Below are 27,192 nucleotides of genomic sequence, written 5' to 3' on the forward strand. Positions count from 1 at the left end.
CTTCTTAAACGGCTCCTCTAGGTACGGCAGCCAATGAGGTAACTGGGCTCTCTCCCATCTGACCCAATGAGTAATTAAGAGAGGCCTTTTTCTTCCCTACCTCTCCCCTCCTTCCCCCCTCCCCAACTCCAGCTTAACAGGTTGGTGGTATAATTTGGAGACTTGAAGGGGTGTCACGCTTGGAGCTTAGGCAAGAGCCAGGGGCACCTTCTCTCTGGTCGCGGGGCGCTGTCCAGCTGGGGTTGAGCAGCCGGCTGGCAAGCGAGGGAGGAAGGCGGTGGCAGCTCCCCGCCAGTGTGCCAGGGACCCACCACCATGAGTGAGCGTGGCTCTCCGCAGAGCGCCGTGTCCCGCCTGCTGCACGTGGTGGAGAGTGAGCTCCAGGTCGGGAGCGAGAAAGGCGACCCCACGGAGAAGCAGCTTCACATCGTCCTGGAGGATGCCCCTCTCTGGCGGAGGTTCAAGGACGTCACCAACGAAATGATCGTGACCAAGAATGGCAGGTGAGTGCCCCCCGGACTCCAGGTGGACCGGAGGATTGGGGCAGGGAGGCGAGGGGGCCTGGTGGGGTGTGTATGTGCAATGTTCCCAGGGGAAGGACGGCCCCGCAGCTTTCCCCGGCTCTCACTTAATTAATTTCCCTGAGATCGTCCCATGAAGCCACCTGTCTCGTAGGCATTTTAAACGGATCGCCCACAGAGGAGCTCCTACCTATGGGGGACATGCCCATGGGCCCGGGAGAGGTGTGGGACAAGGGAGGGAATGAGTCGTGGTTTTTGACCGACCGCTTAGCGGCTGCAGACCTGAGTCTCAACTCTGTTCAGAGATGGCGAACGCCAACTTGGTTGGGAAACCGGCCAGTTGGTTCTCGTGTCCGGCAGACGCACCTGGCGTTCGCGCCGAGGGGAGGGTGGCAGGAAAGGGGCGCCTTGGGTGGCACGGCCCCTCCCTGTAGCTGCTTCTTAGGGGGGGCGGTTCAGCGGGTCTTCCTTTGAGACTTGCGTGTCTGCGGGGATGTGGGAGCCCCGGCAACAGGTCACGGTGCCGACCAGAAGAGGAGGCGCTTTCCTTTTTCTCAGGGCCACACATTAGGGATTAACTGGAGCGGATCTCGCCGGCCTTTCTTGGTTCTGTTCCATCTGGTCAGCGAAGGGACTCCCAAGGTAAGTAAGAAGAGATGCTCCCCCTGGGTTGAAGCCATGCAAATATTTTGAAAGAAAATCTTGCTGTTCTTTGCCTGGCCCGTTGGACTCCCGGCAGCTCGCTTATCCCCACAACACACGTGGGTCACAGAAGTCCCGCCAGAGGCGAGGCTTAGGCACAGGGTTTGTTTCAGCAGCACAGAAACAGAGCCCTTTGAGAGTCATTCTGTTCGCTGCTCCAGGAAGTCAGGGCCAGCTGAACTTGGCGCAGGCTTTTGTCCTTTTGTGAAATGCTTGCACACCCGCGTTTCTGCATTGAGGAAAGCGTGCGGTGTGGAGAGTGAGCTCTCTCCCCGGTGGCGGGAGCATCATGACCCCAAGTGCTGATGGAGACTTAAACGTGCTTGGTGAGTGGGGGGTGTGCTGGGAAGAAAGGCATTCTCAGACATTATGATTACCAACCCCGTGTGGCAGTCATGTTTTCTTTTCCTAATCGGTCCGCCAATTTATTTCATATGGAAAAATCTATTGCTTCTAATGTTAGTAATTGTAATTGCTCTCATTCCGTACCCTGGATCTGTAGTTGCATACTATTTTTAGCCTCTTTGGAAAAAACAAACGAAACAACAATTGCAAAAACATATTTTAAATTTCAAAACAGCTCCCTAAATTTATAATTAGATTGAGTTATAATTTTTAAAGGATGATTAATTATACAATTGTAAAAAATTAGCTATATCTGATAATAGGCAGATGTTCCTCCCTTTATTATTCTTTTCAACTTATGGGATAGTACTTATATTAATATTTAATGCCACTCCGCCTACTTAGCTGTCAAAGTGACCATATATTAAAATGAAAATAATTAGAAACCCCAAGTAAAATATATTTTTTCAGCAGGAAAAAATAACAAGTTTCTGAAACCATTAAAAATCCAATTTAATCATATTGTTATATTGGAATGAACATTTACCACTTACAAAGAGTGCTCTCTTGCATTTTTATTAACATGTTTTTTCCACATATTTAAAATTTTAAATTCTTCATATGTTTAAAGCCATTGTAGTAAATAGGTGAAAATTATTATTTATAGGAAAAGTTGTAATTTGGCCAACTTTCTCATTCTTGGTTATCTTTATTAGTTCTGCTGCCATTTCTCATCATCCTATGAACTGAATCCCTCTCTTAAAATCTCTTAATGCTTCCCAACATCTAGGATCCAGATTTTCCTGGAGCTACAATATTCCCTTTACACTTTGGAAAAAGAAAGGAAGACAACTTTGTCCCCCCTGCTCCCCCCCTGCAATCCATACCCACTGCCATCAGGTTAATTTTACCTCATAGTGACCCCATAGGACAGCATTTCACTACCTCTGTGGATTTATGAGGCTGTAAATCTTCGTTGGAGCAGAAAGCCCCATCTTTCTCCTGGGAGTTTTTGGTGGGTTTGAACTGCTGACCTTGCAGTTAGCACTCCAGTATTTATCTAACAGCACCATCAGTGTTTATTAAATCAGCAAGAAAATGAAGACAAATCAATATGAAAGCCATGTAGCTGATAATGACTTGGCTTGATTGGGATTACTCTCAGGCTCATCGTTTCTCAGACTGAAATATTAGCAGCACTTTTTGATATAGACACATCATCTCCTTTCTGTCTTCTTGACTCTTCTCATTTTTTCTATTTCCTTCTTCCTTTCCTAAAATATCTGCCACTGTGCGTCTGTTTTACCCATTCTCCTACTGTCTGTACACCCATAAATTTCCTCCAAATACCCCCTTCCCATCCTCCACACCACTTCCTGGCCAGGTGCAGGCAGCTTGGTGGCTCTTTTCCGGGGAAGCAATGTCTCTGGTGTCTAATGCCTGGCTTTTATCATTCACAGTGCCTGCCTGGTCTCACAGGTGGTTGATTTTTAGAGTAATTAGAGAGCTTCTGTATACCACAGGTCATATTCTTCTGCTTAATAGATAGTTTTGATATAGCTTAGGGAAACTTGATGGAAGAATTAAAAGACATTGTCAAGCAGGTATTTACTTTCATGTAAATTGGCCCTCCGTATTTATGGGGATGAGCAGAAGAGCTAGAGAGGCAATCAAATGGTCAGAAATCCCTCAAAGGCTTACAAGGAACATAAAGTACTGTTTACATAGTGTTAGGTATTGAAAGTAATTTAGAGATGATTCAAAGTACACAGGAGAATGCGTGCAGGCTGTATGTGATTCTGAGGCCTTTTTATGTGAGGGACTTGGGCACCCTGGGAGTTTGGTATCCACAGGGGTCCTGGAACCAATCCCCCACCTGTACCCAGGAACAGCTGGCTGTATGAGGTAAGTAAAAAAGTAAGTAAAAAAAGTGTTTCTCCTGAGGTTTCCAGTTCACACACATGGCTTTATTCCAAACAGACAGAGCGTTTCTAAACATGGCTTTCATCAGCGGATGGCCACAGACAAGTCCTCTCAGTTACACACTTGTCTTAGTCTTATTAGGAGGCCTTCAAAAAGGCCCAATCAAAACAGTGGCTTCCCAGGGGCTCTGCTGGGCTAGTGAAACTGAAGGCAGAGAGAATTCTCATCTCTGACATGCACTTGTGGAACAAGCGACACCATTGCTGATGTCAGATGGATCTTGGCTGAAAGCGACAAAGACCAGAAAGAGGTTTGCTTGCATTCTGCTGACTGTACAAAGGCATTCGACTGTGTGGATCATAGCAAATTATAGGCAGCCAGGGGAAAAATGGGAATTCCAGACGCTTCATTGTGCTCATGGGGAACTTGGACATGGATCAAGAGGAGATGGTGTGACTAGAACAAGGGCATGCCCCGTGGTTTCAAATCAGGAAAGGGGCGTGTCACGGTTGTATCCTTTCACCATACTCATTCAGTCTGTAAATGAGCTCAAGCACAGAGACAATTGTGAGGCTGGTGTTAAGACCAGTCAGTGTTTTGTTCCGTTGTGCACAGGGTTGCTATGGGTCAGAACCAATTCGATGGCACCGAACAACAACCCCACAGAAATCTTCGATATTTCAACTCGAGGCTTGATTTTCCCTTTCTTTCTTTCAGCTCGAGATGGGCTGAGTGTGCTCTTCCCTTTTGGTTTTCTAACTCCAGGTGTGTGCACATGTCCTTATCACGCTGCACTTTGTCTTCTCAAGCTGGTAACAGGAGAGTGAAATCAGCTCACGAGCGAGGGAGTGCTGGAGTCCACTAAGGTCTCTATTTGGATCCATCATTAATATCACATGCAAGTAAAATTTGCTAAAGAAAATTAATAAACAGTTACAGTGATATACTGACAGGGAACTGCCAGAAATTCCAGATGGACCCAGAAGATAACATAGAAGGAGGGATATCATTTGACTGAAAGCAGAGAATACCAGAAAGATGTGTACTTGTGCTTTAATAGTATGCAAAGTTGTTTAACTGTGGGTCATAGCAAACTATGGGTAACATTCCAAAAATGAGAATTCCAACACTTATTGTGCTCAAGAGAAACGTATACATAGACTAAGAGTGTTATTTGAACGGAACAAGGGGATATGGCATGGTGTAGAATCAGGATGTGTGTGTCGGGTTGTAACCTCTTACTGTATTTCATCTGTATGTGGAGTGAATGCTCTGTGGTTCTGGACTATATGAAGAAGAACGTGGCACTGGGATTGAGGAAGGCTCTCTAACAAGCTTGGGTATGCAGATGACACAACTCTACTTGCAGAAACATTTACTGGTGAGGATGAGAGACACCAGACTTCAGGATGGACCACACTTCAACATAAAGAAAATAAAGTCCTCACAACTGAATTTATAAGTAACACAGGAGGAAGAATTGAAGTTGTCAAGGACTTATTTTCCTTGGCTCCACATTCAATTCTCATGAAAGTGGAAGTCAAGAAATCAAACGGTGTACTGACTTGAGAAAACCTGCTGTAAAAGAACTCAAGATAAACGTTAAAAATAAAAAATATCACTTTCAGGCAAAGATGTGCTTGACAGAAGCAATGGTATTTTCAGATACATGCGAAAATGGAAAATGAATATGGAAAACCAAAGAATTGATGTATCAAAATCACGGTGTTGGTGAAGAATATTAAATATGCCTTGGAAGAAATACAGCTCAAAGGTTCCTTAGATGATGAACCTTGTTTCATGTATTTTAGACATGTTTTCTGGAGGGAGCTGTCCCTGAGAAGGACCTCATGCTTGGGACAGAGGCTCAAGGAAGAAGGTTAAGATCCTCAGTGAGATGGATTGACACAGTGGCTGCAACAATGAGCCAAAACACAGGAATGATTAGGAGGATAGTAGAAGATACCAGAGATCCCTGGTGGTGTAGGGGTTAGACATTGGGCTGACAACCTCAAGGTCAACAGTTTGAAACCACCAGTCACCCTTCTAGAGAAAGTCAAGGCTTTCTACTCCTGCAAAGACTTACACTTTCAGAAACTTACAGGGGTAGTTCTATCCAGTTCCACAAGTTTGTTATGAACTGGAATTGACTCAATGACAGTGAGTGAGTGAGAGAGAGAGAGAAGGGGGAGGGGGGCACAGGCATAACCGTGTTTTGTTCTGTTGTACATATGGTTGTCATGAGTTAGATGACTCGATGGCACCCTACAACAATAACAAGGTTGTGCAAGCATCATGCTCATCTACTTCTAGAACATTTTCGTCACTCCCTCTGAAGCCCCATATCTATTAGCAATCACCTAGTCTACTTAGATGTCTCATCTCCAGAAAGAAAAGCAGAGGTAAGTGGCTCCAGTCAACTAGACAGGAGGCAAGAACCAGAGTTGACATTCTGTTTGATTCCAGTTTCCAGGACCACAAACTCAAGGTAAGGTTTGAGAACAGCAGGAAGACTGAGCCAGTCAAAGGGCTTGGCTATAAGGACAGTATAGCCAACAGTTGCAGAACATTAAATAGGTGCCAGGTATTGGAGAAAATCCTTCACATGATTTTTTTTTAAATTGAGATCTTGCATGACTTGATGAGGATGAATGAGTGAAGGATGTTTCCAGCTGAATCAATGACCTGTCAGATACCCCGTGAGAATGGCCACGAGGGGGCATTTTTAGATCTCTTATTAGCCCCTGAGCATTGAGTGCTTTGAGGGAAGCTATTCCATATGGCAGACATTTGCAAACTTCAGAAATAAAGCAGCATGTTCTGAAGTGAAACTCCCACACCCCCACACTCAGAAAGAGCTTCTCTGGTTGAGTTGGACAAAAGATATGGCCTCTGCTGATGCTGCCTCTCCTGTGCATTCCCTGGGCAGGGGCTGCTCGGGGTAGAAGCCTCCCCTTCCAGGTGGGAGACCTGTACTCCACTCCCCGTCAATGTGTTATTTGATGCACAGTCGCTGCCTGCCGGTCAGTGGGGTGTGCAGTGTCGTTGTGATGCTAATTAGGCTTTCGTGGCAATACCAGACTAAGATGTACCTGGGAGAAAGGCTCGATGGTCCACTTTCAAAAAGCAGGCAACAAAACCTCTATGGTTATGTGCAACCGACCTTGGAGGTGGTGCAGAAGCAAGCAATGTTTGTTATGTTGTGTGTGGGATGCCAGGGGTCAACTCTACAACAGCTAACACGGCAATGACCATGACAGCGACAGCAGCGGGCCTTTTCCCACCATGCCCTTGAGAGCTGAGAGCCCTTCCCGCTCTCCACTAACCCCCCTGTGGCTAAGTCTCTGATTTTCTTTCAGGAGGATGTTCCCTGTCCTAAAGATCAGTGTCACGGGGCTGGACCCCAATGCTATGTACTCCCTGCTGCTGGACTTTGTCCCAACGGATGGTCACCGCTGGAAGTACGTCAATGGGGAGTGGGTGCCCGCTGGCAAGCCCGAGGTCTCCAACCACAGCTGCGTCTACATTCACCCCGACTCCCCCAACTTTGGGGCCCACTGGATGAAAGCTCCCATCTCCTTCAGCAAAGTCAAGCTGACCAACAAGCTCAACGGTGGTGGGCAGGTATGAGTATGTCACCCATTCACCTGCCTTAGCCACCCCACCACCCCAATCAAGACATATCAAGGGTGCATTTAGGCAATTAGAGAGGTCCTCACCAACCTCTTCTCTGCAGAAACCAATTATTCCCTGGAGTCCAAATGTAAACAGGAATAAACAGCTCTTAATTGGTGCTTTCAGTTTTTAATGGACTTCCTGATGTTAAGAGAGAGGAAGAGAGCGCACAGTAGTTTACTTAATTATCACGGCCCTTTTCATAGTTTTGCCTTGTGCATGGTGCTTTTTACCCAGCCCCGGGCAGGAGATGGTGGGTACCAGGGTTTTGTTCTTCTCTCCTTGCTTTTTTTTGGCATAAGTGGCATGTTGGCAATAGACAAATACTGTAATAAAAGCAGCTCCTAAATGAAATAATTACTACTTCTACTCAGGCACTATGATAATTATCAATAGAATATTGAGTCAGCTTTGGCTTGTCAGAAAGGAAGAAAAAAAATCCAACCCCACCTTAAATAAGGAAGGTTTTTATTTCAGGTCTTCAGTGGGAAGAAACCATATTTGGGCGGCCTTTTCCTCCTTTGTTTTCTCTAGTCAGATGGGGATACTATAAAGCACTGACTGTGACTTGGGGGTTAGCGACATCACTGGGTGGAAAAGATCTTGTTCTCCTCCCGGGGCCGCACACCTGGCTCTGGGCAGCCTTGTGGTCCCGGGAATGTGTGCGCCTTTTCTGTGGGCAGTCAGGGGAACGCCGAAGGGGCTCCTGGTTTAGGAGGGGGAGCTAATGCTAGCCAGCTTTTTGTAACATTCAGAGGTTTCAGTTTTTGAAAATATTAACATAGGAAATGGAAACAAGAAGTAAACTTTCTGCTGACTAGTGTTTGCTACAAGAGATTTTTGAGTAAGCTTTCATTTGAATCACAAAATGTGGATTATATATCAGCATCCGATATCGCGCGCTGTTGTTCTTCCAATAGTCGTCTGTGACGTCTCGCTGTTGTCAGTATCAGGAGACATTCTTCCATGGCTGCCGAGTTGATTCAGACTCCTGCTGCCCTCTTGCATGCCAGAGAGGAAATGTGCTCCAGTGGGGGAGGGGACGTCTCTGACCTCAACGGGCACCAAGTTTGGCACTCACCGGAGTGCTGGCTTGTCTAGCACCTGTGGCAGTTTGCTCTCCTTCTCTCTCTCTGTGTTTCTCGCCCCCACAGATCATGTTGAATTCACTGCATAAATATGAGCCACAGGTCCACATAGTGCGGGTTGGAGGGTCCCACCGAATGGTGATGAATTGCTCCTTCCCGGAAACCCAGTTCATAGCTGTGACAGCCTATCAGAATGAGGAGGTAAGTGTAGTGGTGTGGTATGTGTGTGTGATGTGTGTGGTATGTGTATAGGATGCGTGTGTGTAGTGTATGTAGTGTGTATATCTGTGTGATGTGTACAAATATGTGTGTGCTGTGTGTGGTATTTGTATGGTGTATGTATGGGTGTGTGTGTGTCTGGGGGTGTGGTATGGTGTGATGTTTGTGCTGGGTGGTGTACGTGTGATGCATGTGGTATATGTATGGATGTGTGTACAGGATGTCTGTTTGTAGTGTATGCTGTGGGTGCTGGGTGGCTGTTTGAGTACATTGGTGTGGTATATGGTATGTGTGGTATGAATGTGGTGTGTATGGGGACGTGTGTGCAGTGTGTGCTGTGTGATATGTATGTGGATGAGTGTGGGGTGGTATGACTATGGTGATTGTATGGGGATGTGTGAGGTGTGAGCTGTGTGTAGTGTGCAGAGGGGTGTGCTTTTATTGCTATCACCAAGCTCAGATAAAAGGTGGCTTTTCAGGATTCGGCCACATTCAGGAAAGTGAAATTAATTGAACAGCTGGCCAATGACCTGCCAGGACGTCCTTTTCTGATACAAAGGAGGCAATGAGTTCAATGGGGCTTGACAGCCCAAAGAAACCCAGGCATCCTTGTCTTCACCCCTCTTGGGCCATGGCCGTGCCGAGCACAATATCTGAGCGCAGTGAGATCTCCTTCCTGGTCCTGTCCCGTGGGCCGCTCTGGTGGGGGGGCTGAGCAGCAAGAATCGGAGCAGGCTGCTGGGTCCCCTCGCATGCGAGGCAAGCCCGTGCCTGCTGGTCATCAGACGCACCTGACCAGGGCTGGATTCTTTAGGCTTAAACTTTTATTTTGTTTTAATGACAACTTTTTAAAGGTCTAAATATTTACTTTAAAACCACCAACCAAATAGTGCAGAAAAGCATACAGTCAGAATGACAAGTAAAAGGTAAAATTTGAGTGTTTTTCTCCCCAGGGAGTTTGCAGTAATAGTTTCAGGTGTATCCGCCCCCCAATTTTTCTGTGCAGATATAAATATGCATGTGACTATAGCCTGCTATATATCAATGGACTCACGCTGATTCATCTTATTTTTTTCAATGGAGCAGTGTATTGTGGGTATATTTTTATGTAATAGCATCCAGACCTACTCCCTTTTCTTTAATGCCTGGAGACTAGTCAATTGCATAGATAAACTATATTTCAGGCCACCAGTCATCCACATAAATGGCACTGGCTTGTTTCCAGTTGTGTTACATTTTTATTGTTGGGTGTACTGCTGCAGCGAATACCCAGGTTCCCGGCCCATACAGTACAGGCTGCTTGCTTGGGTAACTGTTTTCAAATGTAATTGCTCTGTTAAAGGGAGGGTGAGTGCAGAATTTTGGCAGAGATTGACAATTTGCCTCCTTCCAAAGGAGACATCCATCTCAAGCCTCCACTCGTTATCCACCATGGTCATTCCCAACCGTTTCCACTTGGACACTTCTTATGGGTGCACAAATGCTGTCTTATGAGTGCTTTCATCCGCATCCCTTTATCTGGAAGCTTTCACAAGAAGATCGCGGCCCCCACCAGTGACTGAGTCACAGTCTGCGGGGCTGATGGCCCCCGTGTGTCTCTTTGAAAGACTTCCCGGAGGCTGCTGGTGACCATCCAAGTTTGGGCACAATAGAAACATATGTGAATGTACCTGCACCTACAGGGGGAACGGAGCTGTGGATGGAGCTCGCACCCCAGATTGCAGCGCCCTCTTCGCCTGTCAGTCCCGGGCGTTTGTCAGATCCCTGTAGCGGGTGGGCCGGTGGGAGCAGGCAGGACACCAGTTCTGAGCCTTTAAACAGTTCCCCAGGTGCTGCTGCCTCTTCGAGAGAACACGCTCAACCTCCCAGAGAACTGCTCCTCCCTCTTGCGTCTCTGGGTGTCTAAAGGGCAGTGAGCCCATGTTCTGGGCGTGTCCGTGGCTGCCTGCGTGCTGCTGGCTCTCCTAGTCTGGGGCCCTCGGGGGTCCTTAACTGCTTCTGGGCTTGGTTAGCAATTTGGTCGCTTGCCCTGGCTGCTCCTGCTGCAGTTTCCTCTGAACTCTCCCTGCCTGAGTGTGGCGACCCTCCATCCAGCACAGGCTCCTTCTAGGTCTTGAATAGGCCCATGGGAACCAAGCTCAGGAAAATCTCCCCCACAGCCTTCTCTGCCAACAATGTTTCCCCTACCAAGTGAATGTAGAAACACCCCGAAAGGCAGCCACCCGAGGAAGGTTAAGGTGGAACACAATGTCCCTTTTGCTCCCTACTAGCCTCACTTAGAGCCCTGGGGGCATAGTGGTCACACATTGGGCTGCTAACCACAAGGTCAGCATTTTGAAACCATGAGGTGCTCCATCAGAGAAAGACTTGGCTTCCTACTCGGGGAAAGAGTTACAGTCTCAGAAACCCATAGGGGGCAGTCCTATCCTCTTCAATAGGTTTTCTATGAGTCAGAAATGACTCAATGGCAGTGAGTGAGTGGATGCACCTCAGCCAAGCCACACAAACCGACTCTCCTTATGGCTCCTCCCTCTTTCTCCCCTTTCTCCATTTCCACGGGGCTGGAGAGAATTATGTCTTCATTTTACTCCCACTTTTCAATGTAGAGAAGCAAACCTCAGGCCGTTGGCAACAAAAGCATCATTTTCAATATTCATTTATTCAATACATATTTGCTGCATGTCAGTATGAGGAAGGAGCCCTGGTAATGTAGTGGCAAAGGTTGGGTTGCAGTCCTCAAGGTCACCAGTTTGAAACAACCAGCTGCTCCTCGGGAGAGAGACAGGGCTTTCTACTCCCATTAACAGCCACAGTGTCGGGAACCCACATGGGCAGTTCTGCCCTGTCCTATAGGGTGGCTGTGAGTTGGCATCTATTCAATGGCAGTGAATTTTTGTTTATTTCTGACCTTTAGTTAGTACATAGTGGATATTGTTCTAGGTGCTGGAGATACTGCACATTGACCTTGATCTAAAGATATTTATATCCTATGTAAATAGCATAATCCAAATAGGGAGGGAATGGTAACAGAGCTTAAATTGTGACATTCTGGTGTGCAAAAAGCTATGGATGACAGTGGAAGCCTGAAATGCATTTGCAGGACCCACACATGGGATTAGGAGATTTTCTTTCTTTCTTTTTTTTTTTTTAAATTTTAACAATTTATTAGGGGCTCATATAATTCTTATCACAGTTCATACATATACATACATCAATTGTATAAAGCACATCTGTACAGTCTTTGCCCTAATCATTTTTTTTAGGAGATTTTCTTGAGAGCATAATTGGGGACGGGAATAGCCTGGTTATCCTGCAGAGAGTACTGTAGAGACAGCTACAGTAGATGAAATGGATAAATCTGACTCAAATGGCTAAAAGCTAATCCTTTGCTTTCCCGTTTGACACACACTTTGGGCTTGATCTGTCTTTTAATATTTTCTGTTTTTTTTTCCAAACTGGGATTTATCTCTGTTGGATGTTATTGTTGGTAGCCTTCTTGATTCTCTGTTACACATTTCTGTATGTTTTTTGGCATAGAAACCCAGAATGGGTGAATCTAAAGAGACAATCAAGTAATAGGGAGCTAATATCAAGGAGTCCAAGAAGGAAGAAAATGTTTTGAAAGTGATTGTGATAGCGATTGTACAACACTGCTTGATGACTGTACTATGGAATATTATGATATCTGGATTATGTCTGAATAAAATGGTTTGGGAAACAAAGACAAAACCAGAACAGCCACAAGAAAAAAGATGCATCTAGTAGGGAGCTAGATGATGAAGAGCCCCTAAGTCTCAGTAGCTCTGGTGGCATCATGGTAAGTGTTGGGCTTCTAATGGAAAGGTCAGCAGCTGGGAGCCACCAGCTGCCCCTCAGGAGGAAGATGTGGCAATCTGTCACAGAATGAGCCACCATACAAACCAAATTCACTGCCACCGAGTCCGTGCCAGCTCACAGTGACCTCACACGACAGGGTGGAGCTGCCCCGGTGGGTGCTTGAGATGGTAACTCTGCATGGTCTCCTGTGAAGTGGTTTTAAACTGCTGACCTTGGAATCAAAGCCCCGTAGGCAATCTCTCTGCTGCCAGGGCTCCTTTGATGTACAGATGACAGCCTAGGAAACCCTACGGGCAGTTCTATTTGTAGGGCCCTTCTGCGTCAGAATCGATCTATTATCAATAACAACAGTATCTCTATCTCTGTCTGTATCCCTGTCTCTAACCTCTCTCTCTCTCAGATAGTGAGTGATGGAGGAAAAATGAAGCATGCTCAGGAGACAAAAGAGGGTAGCGTTGCCTGAGTAGTGAAATGCTCACCTACTATGCAGGAGACTCTGATTTAATTTCCAATGAGGGCATCTTATGATGCAAGTTGCCATGATACTGGCGAGCAGAGTTTTCTAAGTCAGATGGACCATGGCGATCCCATCTGCAACTGACCACGGGCCTGGCTGGGCACCAGGAAGCACTTTGCTCCATTGTGCATCGGGTCCCCACGAGTCAGGAGCTGACTCAAAGGCAATTGGCAACAACAACCCAAATGAAACCAGACTCACTGCCATCAAGTCAGTTCCAACTCATAGGGAACCTACCAGGAAGGTAGAACCGCATCTGTGGCTTTCTGAGACTATAACTGGTTAGAGTAGATAGAGTAGTAGAGTAGCCAGAGATAGTTGAGATAGAGTAGTAAGTAGATATAGTAAAGATAGAGTAGTAGAGTAGCAGAGTAGAGTAAATATAGTAAAGATAGAGTCGTGGTGTAGTAGAGTAGATATAGGAGAGATGGAGTAGTGGAGTAGTAGAATAGTAGAGTAGAGTAGCTAGAGATAGTACAGATAGAGTAGTGGAATAGTAGAGTAAAAGTAGATAGAGATAGTAGATATAGAGTAGTAGAGTAGATATAGTAGAGATAGAGTAGTGGAGTAGTAGAGTAGATAGAGATAGTAGAGAAAGAGTAGTGGAGTAGTAAACTAAGAGTAGATAGAGATAGTAGAGATAGAGTAGTGGAGTAGTAGAGTAGAGTAGATAGAGATAGTACAGATAGAGTAGTGGAGTATTAGAGTAAGAGTAGATAGAGATAGTAGAGATAGAGGAATAGAGTAGATATAGTAGAGATAGAGTAGTGGAGTAATAGAGTAGAGTAGATATAGAGTAGTGGAGTAATAGAGTAGAGTAGATAGAGATAGTAGAGATGGAGTAGTGGAGTAGTAGAGTACAGTAGATAGAGATAGTAGAGATGGAGTAGTAGAATAGAGTAGATAGAGATAATAGAGATAGAGTAGTAAACTAAGAGTAGATAGAGATAGTAGAGATAGAGTAGTGGAGTAATAGAGTAGAGTAGATAGAGATAGTAGAGATAGAGTAGTAGAATAGAGTAGATAGGGATAGTAGAGATAGAGTAGTAAACTAAGAGTAGATAGAGATAGTAGAGATAGAGTAGTAGAATAGAGTAGATAGAGATAGTAGAGATAGAGTAGTGGAGTAGAATAGATAGGCTCATCTTTCTCCCTTGGAGGGGTTGGTGGATTTCAATTGAAACCACAACACCATCAGACTTCCACCACTACCACACAGGAGGATGAAAAGGGACGTGGACAGGAGCATTTGTTTAATATGTAAACCAATAGATAAGCCATTTTCTGTTTCTTTTTTCTTTTTAAGTCATTTTATTGGGGGCTCGTACAACTCTTATCACAATCCATCATCCATCCATCCATCCATCCATCCATCCATCCATCCATCCATCCATCCATTGCATCAAGCACATTTGTATATTTGTTGCCATCATCATTCTCAAAATGTTTTCTTTCTACTTGAGCCCTTGGAATCAGCTCCTCATTTTCCCCCCTCCTTACCCACCCTCCCTCCCTCATGAACCCTTGATAATTTATAAATTATTATTATTTCATATCTTACATTGACCAATGTCTCCCTTCACCCACTTTTCTGTTGTCTGTCCCCTTGGGAGGGGGTTATATGTAGATCATTGTGATCAGTTCCCCTTTTCTCCCCCTACCTTCTCTTTCCCCTCTTGATATCGCTACTCTCATTATTTGTCCTGAGGGGTTTATCTGTCCTGGATTCCTTGCATTTCCAGCTCTTATCTGTATATAAGTACATGCTCTGCTCTAGCCAGATTTGTAAGGTAGAATGGGGGTCATGATAGTGGTGAGGGGTGGAGAAGCATTAAAGAACTAGAGGAAAGTTTTATGTTTTATCGGTGCTACACTGCACCCTAACTATCTCTTCTGACAGATGGGCTTTGGGTCTCCACTCTTCACTCCTCCTCATTCATGTCGATATGATTTTTTGTTCTGATGCCTGATACCCCTGTTTCCATAGACACCTCGTGATCACACAGGCTGGTGTGCTTCTTGCATGTGGACTTTGAAAAGCCATTTTCTTAAGAGTTACCCTGTGAATTGCATTATGCATACCGTACTCCCAAACTATGATAACATTATAGCGGTGCCACTCCCCATGGTGTTCCCAGGGGCTAGGAAAACGAGTGACATAGCGTGGGCACTCCGTGATTGTTGAAAATGAATGAATGAATGACTAAAAGAGCGAGTGCTAGGGGTAGTGAGTCCAGAGTTTCGCTCTTTCCTAATGCGTTGCCCTCTCTTTGTCCACCGTACTCTCTCTGCCATTCTCACCACATGCCAGCGAGGGGCAAGAGCCAAGTAGAGCAGGAGTGTAGGAAGAAGGAAGGAGAAGAAGCATTTTGAAGGCAGAGGGGAATGATCTGAATTTACAGAGGTTCACGGGTGAAGACCAAGGATTGTTTCTGCCATGCATTCCACTTTCACTAACACATCTTCTCTCTGTGACCTCAAGATAACAGCTCTCAAAATCAAGTACAACCCTTTTGCCAAAGCCTTCTTGGATGCCAAGGAAAGGTGAGTAGAGACAGTTCAGTAAAAGCTTACAAATTGGCGTGTTCAGATTTGAACTGTGTGATCACGTTGAAAGGCACTGGATGGCTTCGCTTGACTTTGCTAACAATAGTTTGCGTTGCCAGGTGGGAGTTTGCCTTCGCGAACACCACGTTCCCATTTACACCCACACAAAGTGTAATGGTCCATTCCTTAGTGGGAGTCCACTGCCAAGGCCTCACTGCCAATGCTTTCTTAGTCCTGCCTTACTGTAGAATCTTGAAAATAATACAACTATATTTCTTTTAAAATGGGGATATAGACTTCTGAGAATCCACTCTGTCCTTCTCTTAATCATAGACCAGTAGAATCTTTTTTTTTGATCCCTTGGGTGGGACTAATGGCTAATTTGCACTAAAGGTTGAAGGTTTGAACTCACCAGAGGTGCCTCGGAAGAAGTATCTGGCAAAATACTTGTGAAAACGTAGTAGTTGACAACCCTGTGCAGCACAGGTCTATGCTGATACCCATGGGGGTCAATGAGCTGGAATGGCCTCCGTGACAACAGGTACTGGCTTCAAACCTTAAAAACAAAAACAAAACATCTTTTGTCTATACTAAGAAAACCCCAAAGTCATTGACATCGAGTCTATGACAACTCGTTGTGACCCTCTTGAGCCGGGCAGAACTACCTTTGTGGGCTTCTGAGACTGTCATTCTTTATGGGAGGAGAAAGCCCCATTGGAGAAGCTGGTGGTCTCAAACTGCTGACCTTCAGTTTAGCATCCCTAGCATTACCACTGAGATACCCACGTTCCTTCTATCTCTCTCTCTCTTTAGGGATTTTGCTTTTATCTATCTATCTATCTATCTATCTATCTATCTATCTATCTATCTATCTATCTATCTGATCATTTTATTGGGGGCTCTTACAGCTCTTACAACAATCCATACATCAATTGCATCAAGCATAATTGTATATATGTTGCCATCATTATTTTCTAAACATTTACTTTCTACTTTGGTATCAGCTCCTTTTTTCCCTTCTCCCACTTCATGACCCCTTGATGAATTATAAATTATTATTATTTTCATATCTGATACCGACTGCTGTCTCTCTTACTCCAAGATTTCTGTTGTTTGTCCCCCTGGGGGTGGTGGTGGTGATTATGTGTTGATCATTGTAATCAGTTCTCCCTTCTCTTCCAACCTTCCCCCTCCCCTCCTGGTTTCACTACTCCCATTCCTGTTCCTGTATTTTGCATGTTGTGAGCTCTTATCTTTTATTTGTGTACATGTGTACATGCTTCAGTCTGGCCCACAGTTAAAGGCAGGACTGCCTTCCTGGTTGGTGTATAAGAGGTAAGTAGTGGTGAGAGGTTCCTACCTCCCAGAGTAGAGAGAAGGACAGAAATGAGAGGCTGCTGGGGATTTGAATGAAAATTCCACACCATGATTGTAGGCTGGTGACTCCCCATCTGTGTCTTTTCATTCTAGGATAAAAAGAAAGAGAAAGAATAATGGCAGTTATCATTAACGTTTCTTCAACAAATCCTAGAGAATCAATATGAGTACCTTGAAGTGTTCAAATTTCACTGCCCTGGCTTCAGATCTTTCTAGTATCTCCAATCTGCCCAGTTTTTGCTCTTCGCCTACCAGGCTCTGACAAGGTGGACAGATGCTCGTCATGATGAGTCCCCAGCATCTGGCCTGTTCCATGCTTGAATAGACTTTTGATGACATGGAAGACCTAGAGGTACCCATTACAGTTAACAGAAGATCTAAGGAAAAGCGGAGGGTGAGGTGATAGAATCTCAATCCAAAATGATATGGTAGAGCACAATAAAAAAGAATTTAAGACTAAATAAGAGGTCCTGACTTTGAGTTCTAGTGGGGCTAGTTCCTGGCTATTTGATTTTGCACAAACCAGTCTACTTTCTTAATATGCAAACTAAGGGCAATATATTCATTCCTTCTTCCTGAGTTGTTGGTGCATTTAATAACCATGTGAAGGCAAGTCAAAAAGTACTGGCACTGTGGCCCTCTTAGGGTTCTGTCTATATATGCCCGGGTTTGTTCTAAACTCACGTCAAACATGTTTCTGTGCCCAGGGGAGCAATGCGGACAAGCCTGTCCACTAATACAAATGTCTTGATCTTATTAGTGTGCCTTAAAAATGAAAAAAGGATACTTTTTTGCCATGGAAGAAAAAAAACCCAAATGATTGTGAAGTCAGTGCTAATATTAAACTTTTAACACAACTCAAGTGGACATCTTCTCAAGTCATTATGGGCATGCCACCCACATAAAACAATAGTTTTTAGATGGATCAAAAATTTGATGTCAGGTCAGGAAGAGCTCAAAGAATAGCCAAGAGTGGAGAAAGCATCAAGAACTGAAGAAACCGTGGCGGAAGTCCCGAGATGGTGGAAGAAGACGAGAAGTGCCATCGATGTGACCGCTCCCAAAGCTGAGGTTCCACAGGGCTTGGCATTTTCAATATAAATGAGTATCCTGGTCTCAGCAAGCTGGGTGGGTGCCAAGAGTATTGCTGCAGAACAGCTGCTCCAACAGCTGATCTTTCCATCAGTCTTTCAAGGGAGATAGAAGATCACGAAGATGGTATGGAACAAATCATCACCAGGGATGTGTTTTCTGTTTTCAATACAATCAGGGAAGCAAGCTCGAATCCAAGCAGTGGCTCTGAGAGGGTATGCTCGGCCAGTGCAATTCAAAGCAGAGAGGTCAGCTTAGAAAGCTACAGTGACTTTTTGAGGGGGGCGGGGGAAACTCCAAGGGAATTTTCTCAAAGAACACAGGACAAGCATGGGCGTGGATTATGAGGAAGTTGAAAACTGTACTGGTGGAAAAAAGGGCAAGAAAGTTGGGCTGAGGCATTTTTTCCCCATCATGATAAAGCACCTTCTCATTTTTCGAGTGTCCCAGTGGCTGTCTGGTGAGAATTGGGTGGAATTCCTTACCTACTGCCCTGTAGCTCTCGTCTTGTCCCTTTAGCCTCTTTGTTCCCTGTGCCCTTGAACGTTGAAAAGGAACACAAAATTAGAGGCCCTTGAGGATGTCAAAACCGCTGTTTGATGTGGTGTCAATTGGAACAGAATTCTTCGAGGAAAGATGGAAGCACCCGGTGTCACCTTTCGATGATATTGCTTCGTAAAGGGGTCTATGATTTTATACCAAGACTCTGCGACTTATCCTCATCTGTACAGTTGTACCCTGAAGTCCTTTACAAATGTTAACTGTGGTTTTTATTGCTTGAATTTTGTCAGCTAGGAATGGATACCAGCAAGATAAAATCAAAACTTACACACCGCTAACTTACATAGGAATTTTCATTTTCCACGTGGGAGACGGGTCCAATTCCTAACCAATGCACCTCATGTGCAGTCACCACACATGTGTGAGTGCAGGCTTGCATGTTGCTGTGATGTTGAACAGGTTTCAGCAGTTTCCAGATTAAGATGAACCAGGAAGAAAGGCCTGAGCATCTGCTTCATAAAATCAGCCAAAGAAAACCCCGTGGATGGCAATGGCCTAATCCAGCTGTACGTGGGGTTACCACGAGCGGGCAGCCACGCCAACAGCCACAGCTGTCGATGCGGTTGGCTTCAAAGCATGCTAGTGCAAGTGGACACATGTCTTAGGGGAAGAAGAATGGGGGAAGGAGAGTAACTTTGTGTACAAAGGTATTTGTTCTTATTCCAAAAAATGTGTTACTCTCCAATGAGAATTTTGAATATGTTTTATGCCGGACCCTTCCAATAAGCTGGGCAGTCATGACACACTTTCATTCCTCTTTCAGAAATCACCTGAAAGATGTTCCCGAGGCGATCTCTGAGAGCAAGCATGTGACCTATTCTCACTGTGAGTTGTTGGAAGGATGGACGGGAGGTAGGCGGGGTTGTATTTAAGGTGCGCACACTCCATGGTCAGACGTCTTTGTGATGGTCTCAACTGTTGAAAGTCTATTCCAAATCTATCAAGACCCAATAGGGTATTGCTGCCTTTTGCAGAGTTCTGAGAAAGAGCCGACATTCTCATGTTGGTTCTGACATAGAGATGACCCTGTGTACAAAAGAACCAAACACTGCCAGTCCTGCACCATCCTCAATTGTTCTTATGTTTGAGCCCCTTGTTGCAGCCACTGTGTCCATCCACCTTGTCAAGGCATTTCCTCTGTTTTGCTGCCTCTCCACTTTTCTAGGCATGATGTCCGTTTCCAGGCGCTGGTCTCTCCAGATACCACGTCTAAAGTACACGAGACGAAGTCTTGACATTCTTGCTTTAAGGAGCATTCTGGCAGTACCTCTTCTAAGACAGATTTGTTTGTTCTTCTGGTAGACCATGAGACCTTCAAGACTCTTCTCCAGCACCATCATTCAAATGCACTGCTTCTTCTTTGGCCTTCTTCCCTCAGGGTCTAAGTCCCATAGAGGCGCTTGAACATATCAGGGCTTGCGTCAGTGAGCATCCCTAGGCGGGGCTCGAACGTTTAGCCAGGTGGCAAGAATGGAAATGATGAAGTTGTCCAAGTCTAGTTTTCATATGAAGGTGCCTTGGTAGTGCAGGGGTTAAATGCTTGCTTACTCACTAAATGCTCGCTAAACGACGTCCATTCAAACTCACTAGGTTGTCTGTGGGGGAAGATGGGACAGTCCACTTGCTGGAACCCTTATTGCCCACTGTCTCAGAAAAGTCCCTTTAAAACAATGGCAGGGGACAACAAGCCTGGGCAGTGCTGTTCAAAGTTGACGCCTTGCAGCCTCCCAGCACACTCCTTGAGCGGTGCTGGTTACAGGTGGCAAGCGAAGCGGACAGACGCCGGGTTCTGGGGTCCGTTTTCTGGACTTGGCCTTCTGGCTATCAGAATCTCAATCTGACATGGAGGCTTCTGAAAAATTCCATTACCTTCCCGTTCCGTTTCCCCATACGTTTTGTTTTGCGTTGCTTTCAGAACCTCCTGTCAGGAGCCCTGGGGTCACCTGCCTATCTGACAATGGGACAATGACTGACTGGAAGGATTTGTTGAGAAGGATTGAACCCTCACTTTGTAACAGGGATTCTGCACCCTTTCCTTCGTTAGAAGTCCGACGTGGTCAGCGAGGGACTGGGCTCTAATACCAAGCTCCATGTCCCTCTCACGAAGAGGCCAGTGAGAATCCTTTACTGGCCGCTCTGTAGGCAGGGCACCCAGCCTGTCAGGGTCCCCATCTGTGCGTCTCTCCACAGAGATCTCGTTGATGGGAGGACCTCCTACTAAGCCTCAGGCTTTGTCCCTGAGCTTCCTGGACAGTGGGCAGTAGTCACTGGTGAGCTTCTGCCAACTACCTTGCGCCTTCCTGTCAAGGGGTGCTAGGCCAGCCCCTTCTCCTCTTGTGCCGTGCTGATAGCGGGGCTTCATGTCTCCTCCCACATGGTCTGAGAGCTAAAGACACCCCCTCTGGGTAGAAATAGGGAGGCCTGCACGCTTTCTAGGAGCCCTGGTGGCGTAATTGTTAGAGTGCTCGGTTGCAAAGTCAAAGGTCAGTGACTGGAAACTCCCAGCCACTCCATCGGAGAAAGACACAGCATTCTGCTTCTGTCATGATTACAGCATTGGATACCCTGTGGGGCAGGTCTACTCTGTCCTTGGGGGTTGCTATGCGGCTGACTCAAGTTAGTGGCAACGAATGTGGCTTGGTTTTCACTCTTTCTGTGTGACCCATTCCCTGGCCATTGCAGATCGAGTTACCTCTGTAGCCAATGCTTCACTCCTAGATGGGTTCGTTTTAATTAAATTAAGTCAGAAGCAACTTAGAACTTTTACATTTCCATTAACCGCTGCTTTCAAATAGCATTTTATGGAACGTATGATTCCAAGGCTCTTAAAGAGGATTTCCAAAGTCTGATAAAGACCTGCTAAGCCTCTCCAGAGAAGCCAGCTGTTAACTGGTAGGAGGGGTGGGCGCTAGGTCCCTCCAAAGAGACAGCCATTCAGTCTCAATGGCATAGAAACCTAACCATGGGACCCTGACCACCAGTGTGGTGACTCATAAACCATCTCTGTGTCTTTCTATGGTCTGTCCCAGTGGGGGGCTGGATCTTTTCCAACCCGGATGGCATGTACACTGCAGGCACCGCCAACTACCAGTATGCCACTCCCCTGTCTCTGCCTGCTCCCCACTCCCACCACGGCTGCGAGCACTACCCTGGCCTCCGGGGACACCGGCAGGCTCCCTACCCTTCAGCCTACGTGCATAGAAACCATTCTCCCACAGGTGAGTGATGCTGCCAACTACACCCTGGGGACATGGGTGGTGGATGGATAAACAGCTACTAAAAAGAAATGTCTGGAGACGCAATGCTTTCCGGCTAGCGCATCTAATACAACCATGCATGATTACTGAGCAGTCTTTCTGTACGGTCTTTCCTTGTCCTGCCTGTTATAGTTTATTCTTATTTTGTATAATAATATTTCATCATCTAATGTCACTCATCTCAGCCTTTTCTAAGCATGTGGTCACTTGGCTTCTGCTGGGTATGGAAAGCCTCCTCCTCCCAGGAGCTGATGCACCGAGCAGGATCAGCTGCATCTCTTTATAGCCAAGGCAGGTTGGCCTCTTGGTTGGACAGAGTCAGCTCCTTGCCTTACTGCAGCTTGTTTCCCCAGGAGCATTACCCAGCCGTGTCTGTGGGACGCTGGCCCAGCACTGCTGTCCCGGGAGGACGTTCTCTGGGGGGAGCACTTTCTTCGTCCTGGTTGAGCCAGTGGGAGGCAGGCAAACCCATCCTCACTGACTTTTGCAGTCTGGTTATTTTTGAAGTCGGGGCTCCTGTTTTTCTTCTTTGTTTTCATGAATGAGGCCTTGTCTGTTTGGACCGTGTGCCTGTGCAGCTTTTGTCTGGTTATTAGATTTGTATGAAGGAACGGAGAAATGAAAAGGAGGCGGAGAAGAAGCTAATGAGGAAGAAGAAGAAGAAGAAAAAGAAGGGTAACAGTAATAACACTAAGAGTGAGAAGAAGAACAAGGAGAAGGAGAAAGGATGAACTATTTCTTGAAGGCCCACTGTATGCCAGGCGCTGGTTTACTAGGGAAAATCCTGAGCCAAATAGACAAAGACCTACTTTGATGGCGCTTACATCTAGTACAGGAAGAAACGTCACTGGCATCGAGTCAATCCTGTCCTCTACCCCATAGGACAGGGTGGAACTGCCCCTGTGGGTTTCCCAGACTGCTCGTCTTCATGGAGTAGAAAGCCTCATCTTTTTCTTGCTGAGCGGCTGGTGGTTTCGAACTGCTGTTGGCAGCCCAATGTGGAACCACTCTGCTCCCAGGGCTTCTACGGGACAGGGAGCTAGGCCCTTATTAAAATAAGTAAGCGAAACACATGGCATACTGGTGGCGGGCATTTCATTTCAGCCTCTTTCCTTTCTCCGCATACCCTGAGTTTTGTATTTGCACCAGGGTTTTCCTGGGGCACCAAGCACCGTCCCTTTGCTTCTTGGCCTGCTCCTCCCCACAGTCTCAGCAATGGCTGCCAGGAGGGGAGAGCTAGTCGCTTGGAGAGACCAGAACCTGATCAGTGTTCTCACTCTTCCTCGGGTCAGTAGACAAGGCTGCGGGGCGCACCAGGCATTGTTCTACACTTTGAGGTGCAGAGTTCAAGGCCAGGACAAGACATAAAGAAGTAATCATAAGACAATTCTGGGAGCACCTTGATAGACTCTTTGGACTTCACCATCAGAATCAGAGTCTGAATTTTAACCAGACCCCCAGGTGATTCACATACGCACTGCAGTCTGAGAAATCCTCCGCAACTCACACAAGCCAAGGTGTCAGGGGCAGGAAGGAAAACGAGCGTTTAGATGGAGCGGGCGGAAACGATGGCTGTCCAGAGGGATTGACAGTGAAGTTGAATCTTGAAGGATGGATGACTAGGAAGGGGCGGAGGTGGGGTGGGCGGAAGTGATTGGGGATGGGGTGGGTTGCCACAGGGCAATAGTGAAGGGCTTGCTGGTGGGAGGAAGTAAAGCCACTGGACTGTCCGGGCCGCAGTTTGAAACAGTGGGGAGAGGAAGGAGCTGGAGACGGGGGGTGGGGGGGGGTGGGGGGGGCGCAGGCACTAAGGGGGAAGGGGCTGCAAGCACTGGATCAGGAAGAGTGAGCCACCCACGGTTTCTAGCTCACAAGTGACACGGTTAGATAGCGGTGTTGGGCAGCTAAGGCCAGGTCAGCAGGTCGAAACCGCTAGCTACTTCGTGGGTGAAAACGGAGGCTTTCTACTCCATGAAGACGAGCAGTCTGGGAAACCCACAGGGGCAGTTCCACCCTGTCCTATGGGGTAGAGGACAGGATTGACTCGATGCCAGTGACGTTTCTTCCTGTACTAGATGTAAGCGCCATCAAAGTAGGTCTTTGTCTATTTGGCTCAGGATTTTCCCTAGTAAACCAGCGCCTGGCATACAGTGGGCCTTCAAGAAATAGTTCATCCTTTCTCAGGGAGTGGACATGGACCCCACGGCAGTGAGCAGGTTTCAGCTTTGCTTTTTTACTCCCCTCCCCACCTTTTCTCTCCTCACGCCTTGCCTCTCTGTTCTCGTTTTCTGTTGTACCATGAGGAGGCGAAAGAAGATTTCAGACATCTACTTGCAGCTCCTTGGAGCTCATCCAGGGTACTGGGGCCCCCCAGTGGGCTTGAGGGCAAGTTGACCCAGGTCCTTCTTTCTTCCTTTCAGGAATTTTTTTTTGTAATCCAAGTGGGTTAAAAATTTTTTAAAAAATAAATCATTTCATTGGGGGCTCGTAAACTCGTATCACAATCCATCCATCCATTGTATGTCAAGCACATTTGTGCGTTTGTACATTCATTGTCCATCCTTCCTTGGGGATGCTGTGCATGCAGAGTAGGGCTGTTCCAGTGGGTTTCTGAGGCTGTGACCTCTTGGAAGCAGATTGCCTGGCTTGTCCTCCCAGGTACCTCTGGGTGAATTCCAACCGCCCACTTTTCACAGGTCTACCTCATTTCACCATCAAGGAGCCCCTGGGTGTCACAGGAGGCAAAGCACCCCCAGCATGGAGCTGAGAGGTTGTTGTGATGATTAAAACATGAAAGGCACCTGGCGTATGGGCGGTACTCAGTATACCTACATCCTCAGTCTTCTTTTCTTCAGCAATTATAAGTTCCTTGCTCACTTCTATTTCCTCCAAACTCTTTGTGCCTGTAGCTCAAACCATGATGGCATTTGGTCCTGAGCATAATGGCATTGGTCACTTGTTTTGTCTGCTCCATCGATTGACCTCTTGTTGTTTCTCCAAAAGTGAATTTGATAGAAAGCTCAAGTGACAATGTGCAAGTTTTTTCGGGACCTGAAAGCTGGACCTCTTTATCGTCCACACCCCACGCCAGCATCCTATCTGTACCCCACACCAATGGACCCATCAATCCAGGGCCCAGGTAAGATAAATGCCAGCAACTTGCTATTTGTGGTCTGGGGATCTACATTAGCCTTGGTGACCCTAGGTCACTCTTTTCCTGGAGCCAGATGGGGCTCGGTCTGAGCAGTTGTCTTGAATTCCAAGACACCGGGGCAGCTAAGAGCAAGATTCGGCAGGATTCGGCTCCATGCCCAGCTGGTTAGGAAGCAAAGAACGAGAGTAAGGACCACCATTCCTGGAAAGGATGATGGTAAATCCTAGTCACACCCTCTTTCTTTGTAGCTTAAAAAAAATCATTTTATTGGGGGCTCTTACAGCTCTTATCACAATCCATCCATTTATCCATTGTGTTGAGCACATTTGTCCATATGCTGTCATCATCATTTTAAAAAACATTGTCTTTCTACTTGAGCTCTTGGTATCAGCTCATTTTCTCCCTGTCCCCACCCTCCCTTCCTCATGAACCCTTGATAATTTCAACACTATTATTATTTTCATGTCTTACACTGATTGCTCTCTCTCTTCACCCACATCTTTGTAGCTTTCTAAGAGGGAAAAAAAAACTTACGGTTTGATACCACTGGCCCTAAATTTGTCAGAAGTACTGTTAACTGGGGGAATAGCAGATGGATACTGACTACAAGGAGTGGGGCTGGTACTGAAGGACCTTGACCATCCATATACTCTCATAAAAGGTTACATTGTAACCTCCAAACCCAGGTAACAGGACTAAGTGTAACATAGAAAACATAATTTTATAGCAGAAACCTGCACTCAGTTTTGACTTTGGATGTAGGGAGCATAAGGAACTCATAGTTTGACAGATGTTGTTTTGAGCCCCCCAGTTCTACTGTTTATGGACTTTGTGCCTTTGGGGAGTTTTCTTAAACTCCCTGAGCTCCAACTCTCTTATGTACAAAATGGAAATAATGTGAGCTCTTCTGTGGCCTAATAGCAAGTATCAAAATAATGAGTTGCTCTGTAAAAGGATGGTGAGATCAAAGAAACACGTCAAAATGCTTGGTAAGCCTTGAGATCCTATATAAATTCCAGATATTATCCTTCAACACCCATATGTCCAATTTTGAGGTCTAAACAGGGATTAATAATAAAACAATAGGATGCGGGGGAGAAGTCCGATGATTTTCTAGAAAAGAAAACAGTTAGGAGCAGTTGATGGGCTTTGGAGTCCATTCTGATTCATAGCACCCTGAACAGGGTTTCCAGGGCTATATATCTTGACCAGAGCAGAGACCCCAAACTCTATATTGATGAGCGGCTGATGGGCTAATTTGTGATTGGCAGCCCCATGCTTACCTGACAGTACCTCTAGCGTTCCATTTTCTCCTTTGTAGAACGAAAGAATTAACGACAATAACCACTGTTACTGAGTGGGCTGTCATGCGCCAGGCCCTGGATCTGCTTCTCTCACCTAACCCCCATAGCAACCCAGGGAGGGCCGTGTCATGATCACTCAGATCTCGAGGCGGTGGAAACGGAGACCTTCAGAGGTCATGCCGAATTCGAGCAAGGCCATAGCACTCAGAAGTGGCAGGGCCAAACCCAAGGCTTCCAACACCAAGACAAACGAACAAAACTCACGTCATTGAGCTGATTTCAGTCCAGTGGGTCCCGTTTTGGACAGAGCAGAATTGCTCAGGGGTTTCGGAGACAGATGGAGGCAGATCTGCCATGAAGCACCACCAACCTTGCTGTTAGCAGCACAATGCTTAACCCATTTCACCACCAGGGCACCTTTCTGACACCAGTAGGTCCTGGCTCTTATGCCACGCTGCCTCTCCTTGCCAGTGAGAAGTTCTCACACTGTCCAAACATCCCCCTTTTGCCATTACCCAGTTCCCAGGAGCACCAAAGAGAAGCCCAGGGAGGGGAAACGCTGTTTTAAACCTAACAGTTTGCTAGCGGCAGGCGGGTAGCAGAATGCAGGTCTGAGGCTTACGCTCCTTCGGCTACATCTCACTGCTTCTCAGGGCCTCTGCAGAAACCCGGCCAGTGAGTGTCAGCTGGCGGTGGCCCGACAGTCTGTCTGCAGAACTGTGCACCCGCTGGGTCCGGCTCCGCGGTGGACCTTCGTCTTCTCTCTGTGTCTCTGCAGCCCCTATCCGTGCCTGTGGACCATCAGCAACAGTGGCGGGAGCCACGCCGGGCCGGGACCCGAAGTGCACGCCAGCTCGCCAGGCGCCTTCCTCCTGGGTAACTCGGCGGTGACTGCATCCCCTTCGGTGCTCGCCAGCCCCGCATCCGCTTCGGCTGGCATGGAAGTTCTGGGGGAGCCCTCGCTGACCAGCATTGCTGTGTCCACCTGGACCGCGGTGGCCTCCCATCCTTTTTCTGGCTGGGGTGGCCTGGGTGCCGGGGGGCATCATTCTCCTTCCTCTTTGGACAGTTAG

The 27,192-nt window shown here is 46.6% G+C and overlaps 1 protein-coding gene across 1 annotated transcript; it reads left to right on the top strand.

The window, feature by feature from the left end:
• The first annotated feature begins 315 nt into the window (after nucleotides 1-315).
• On the top strand, nucleotides 316-27,192 carry TBX19 (T-box transcription factor 19). The gene is made up of 8 exons (XM_075540469.1): nucleotides 316-503; nucleotides 6,851-7,115; nucleotides 8,321-8,455; nucleotides 15,310-15,371; nucleotides 19,168-19,229; nucleotides 21,434-21,622; nucleotides 24,665-24,800; nucleotides 26,898-27,192. The coding sequence occupies exons 1-8, from the start codon at nucleotides 316-318 to the stop codon at nucleotides 27,190-27,192; spliced, it is 1,332 nt and encodes a 443-aa protein (XP_075396584.1).

The sequence above is a fragment of the Tenrec ecaudatus genome, chromosome 1, assembly GCF_050624435.1.
Source record: "Tenrec ecaudatus isolate mTenEca1 chromosome 1, mTenEca1.hap1, whole genome shotgun sequence".
Classification (NCBI taxonomy): Eukaryota; Metazoa; Chordata; class Mammalia; order Afrosoricida; family Tenrecidae; genus Tenrec; species Tenrec ecaudatus.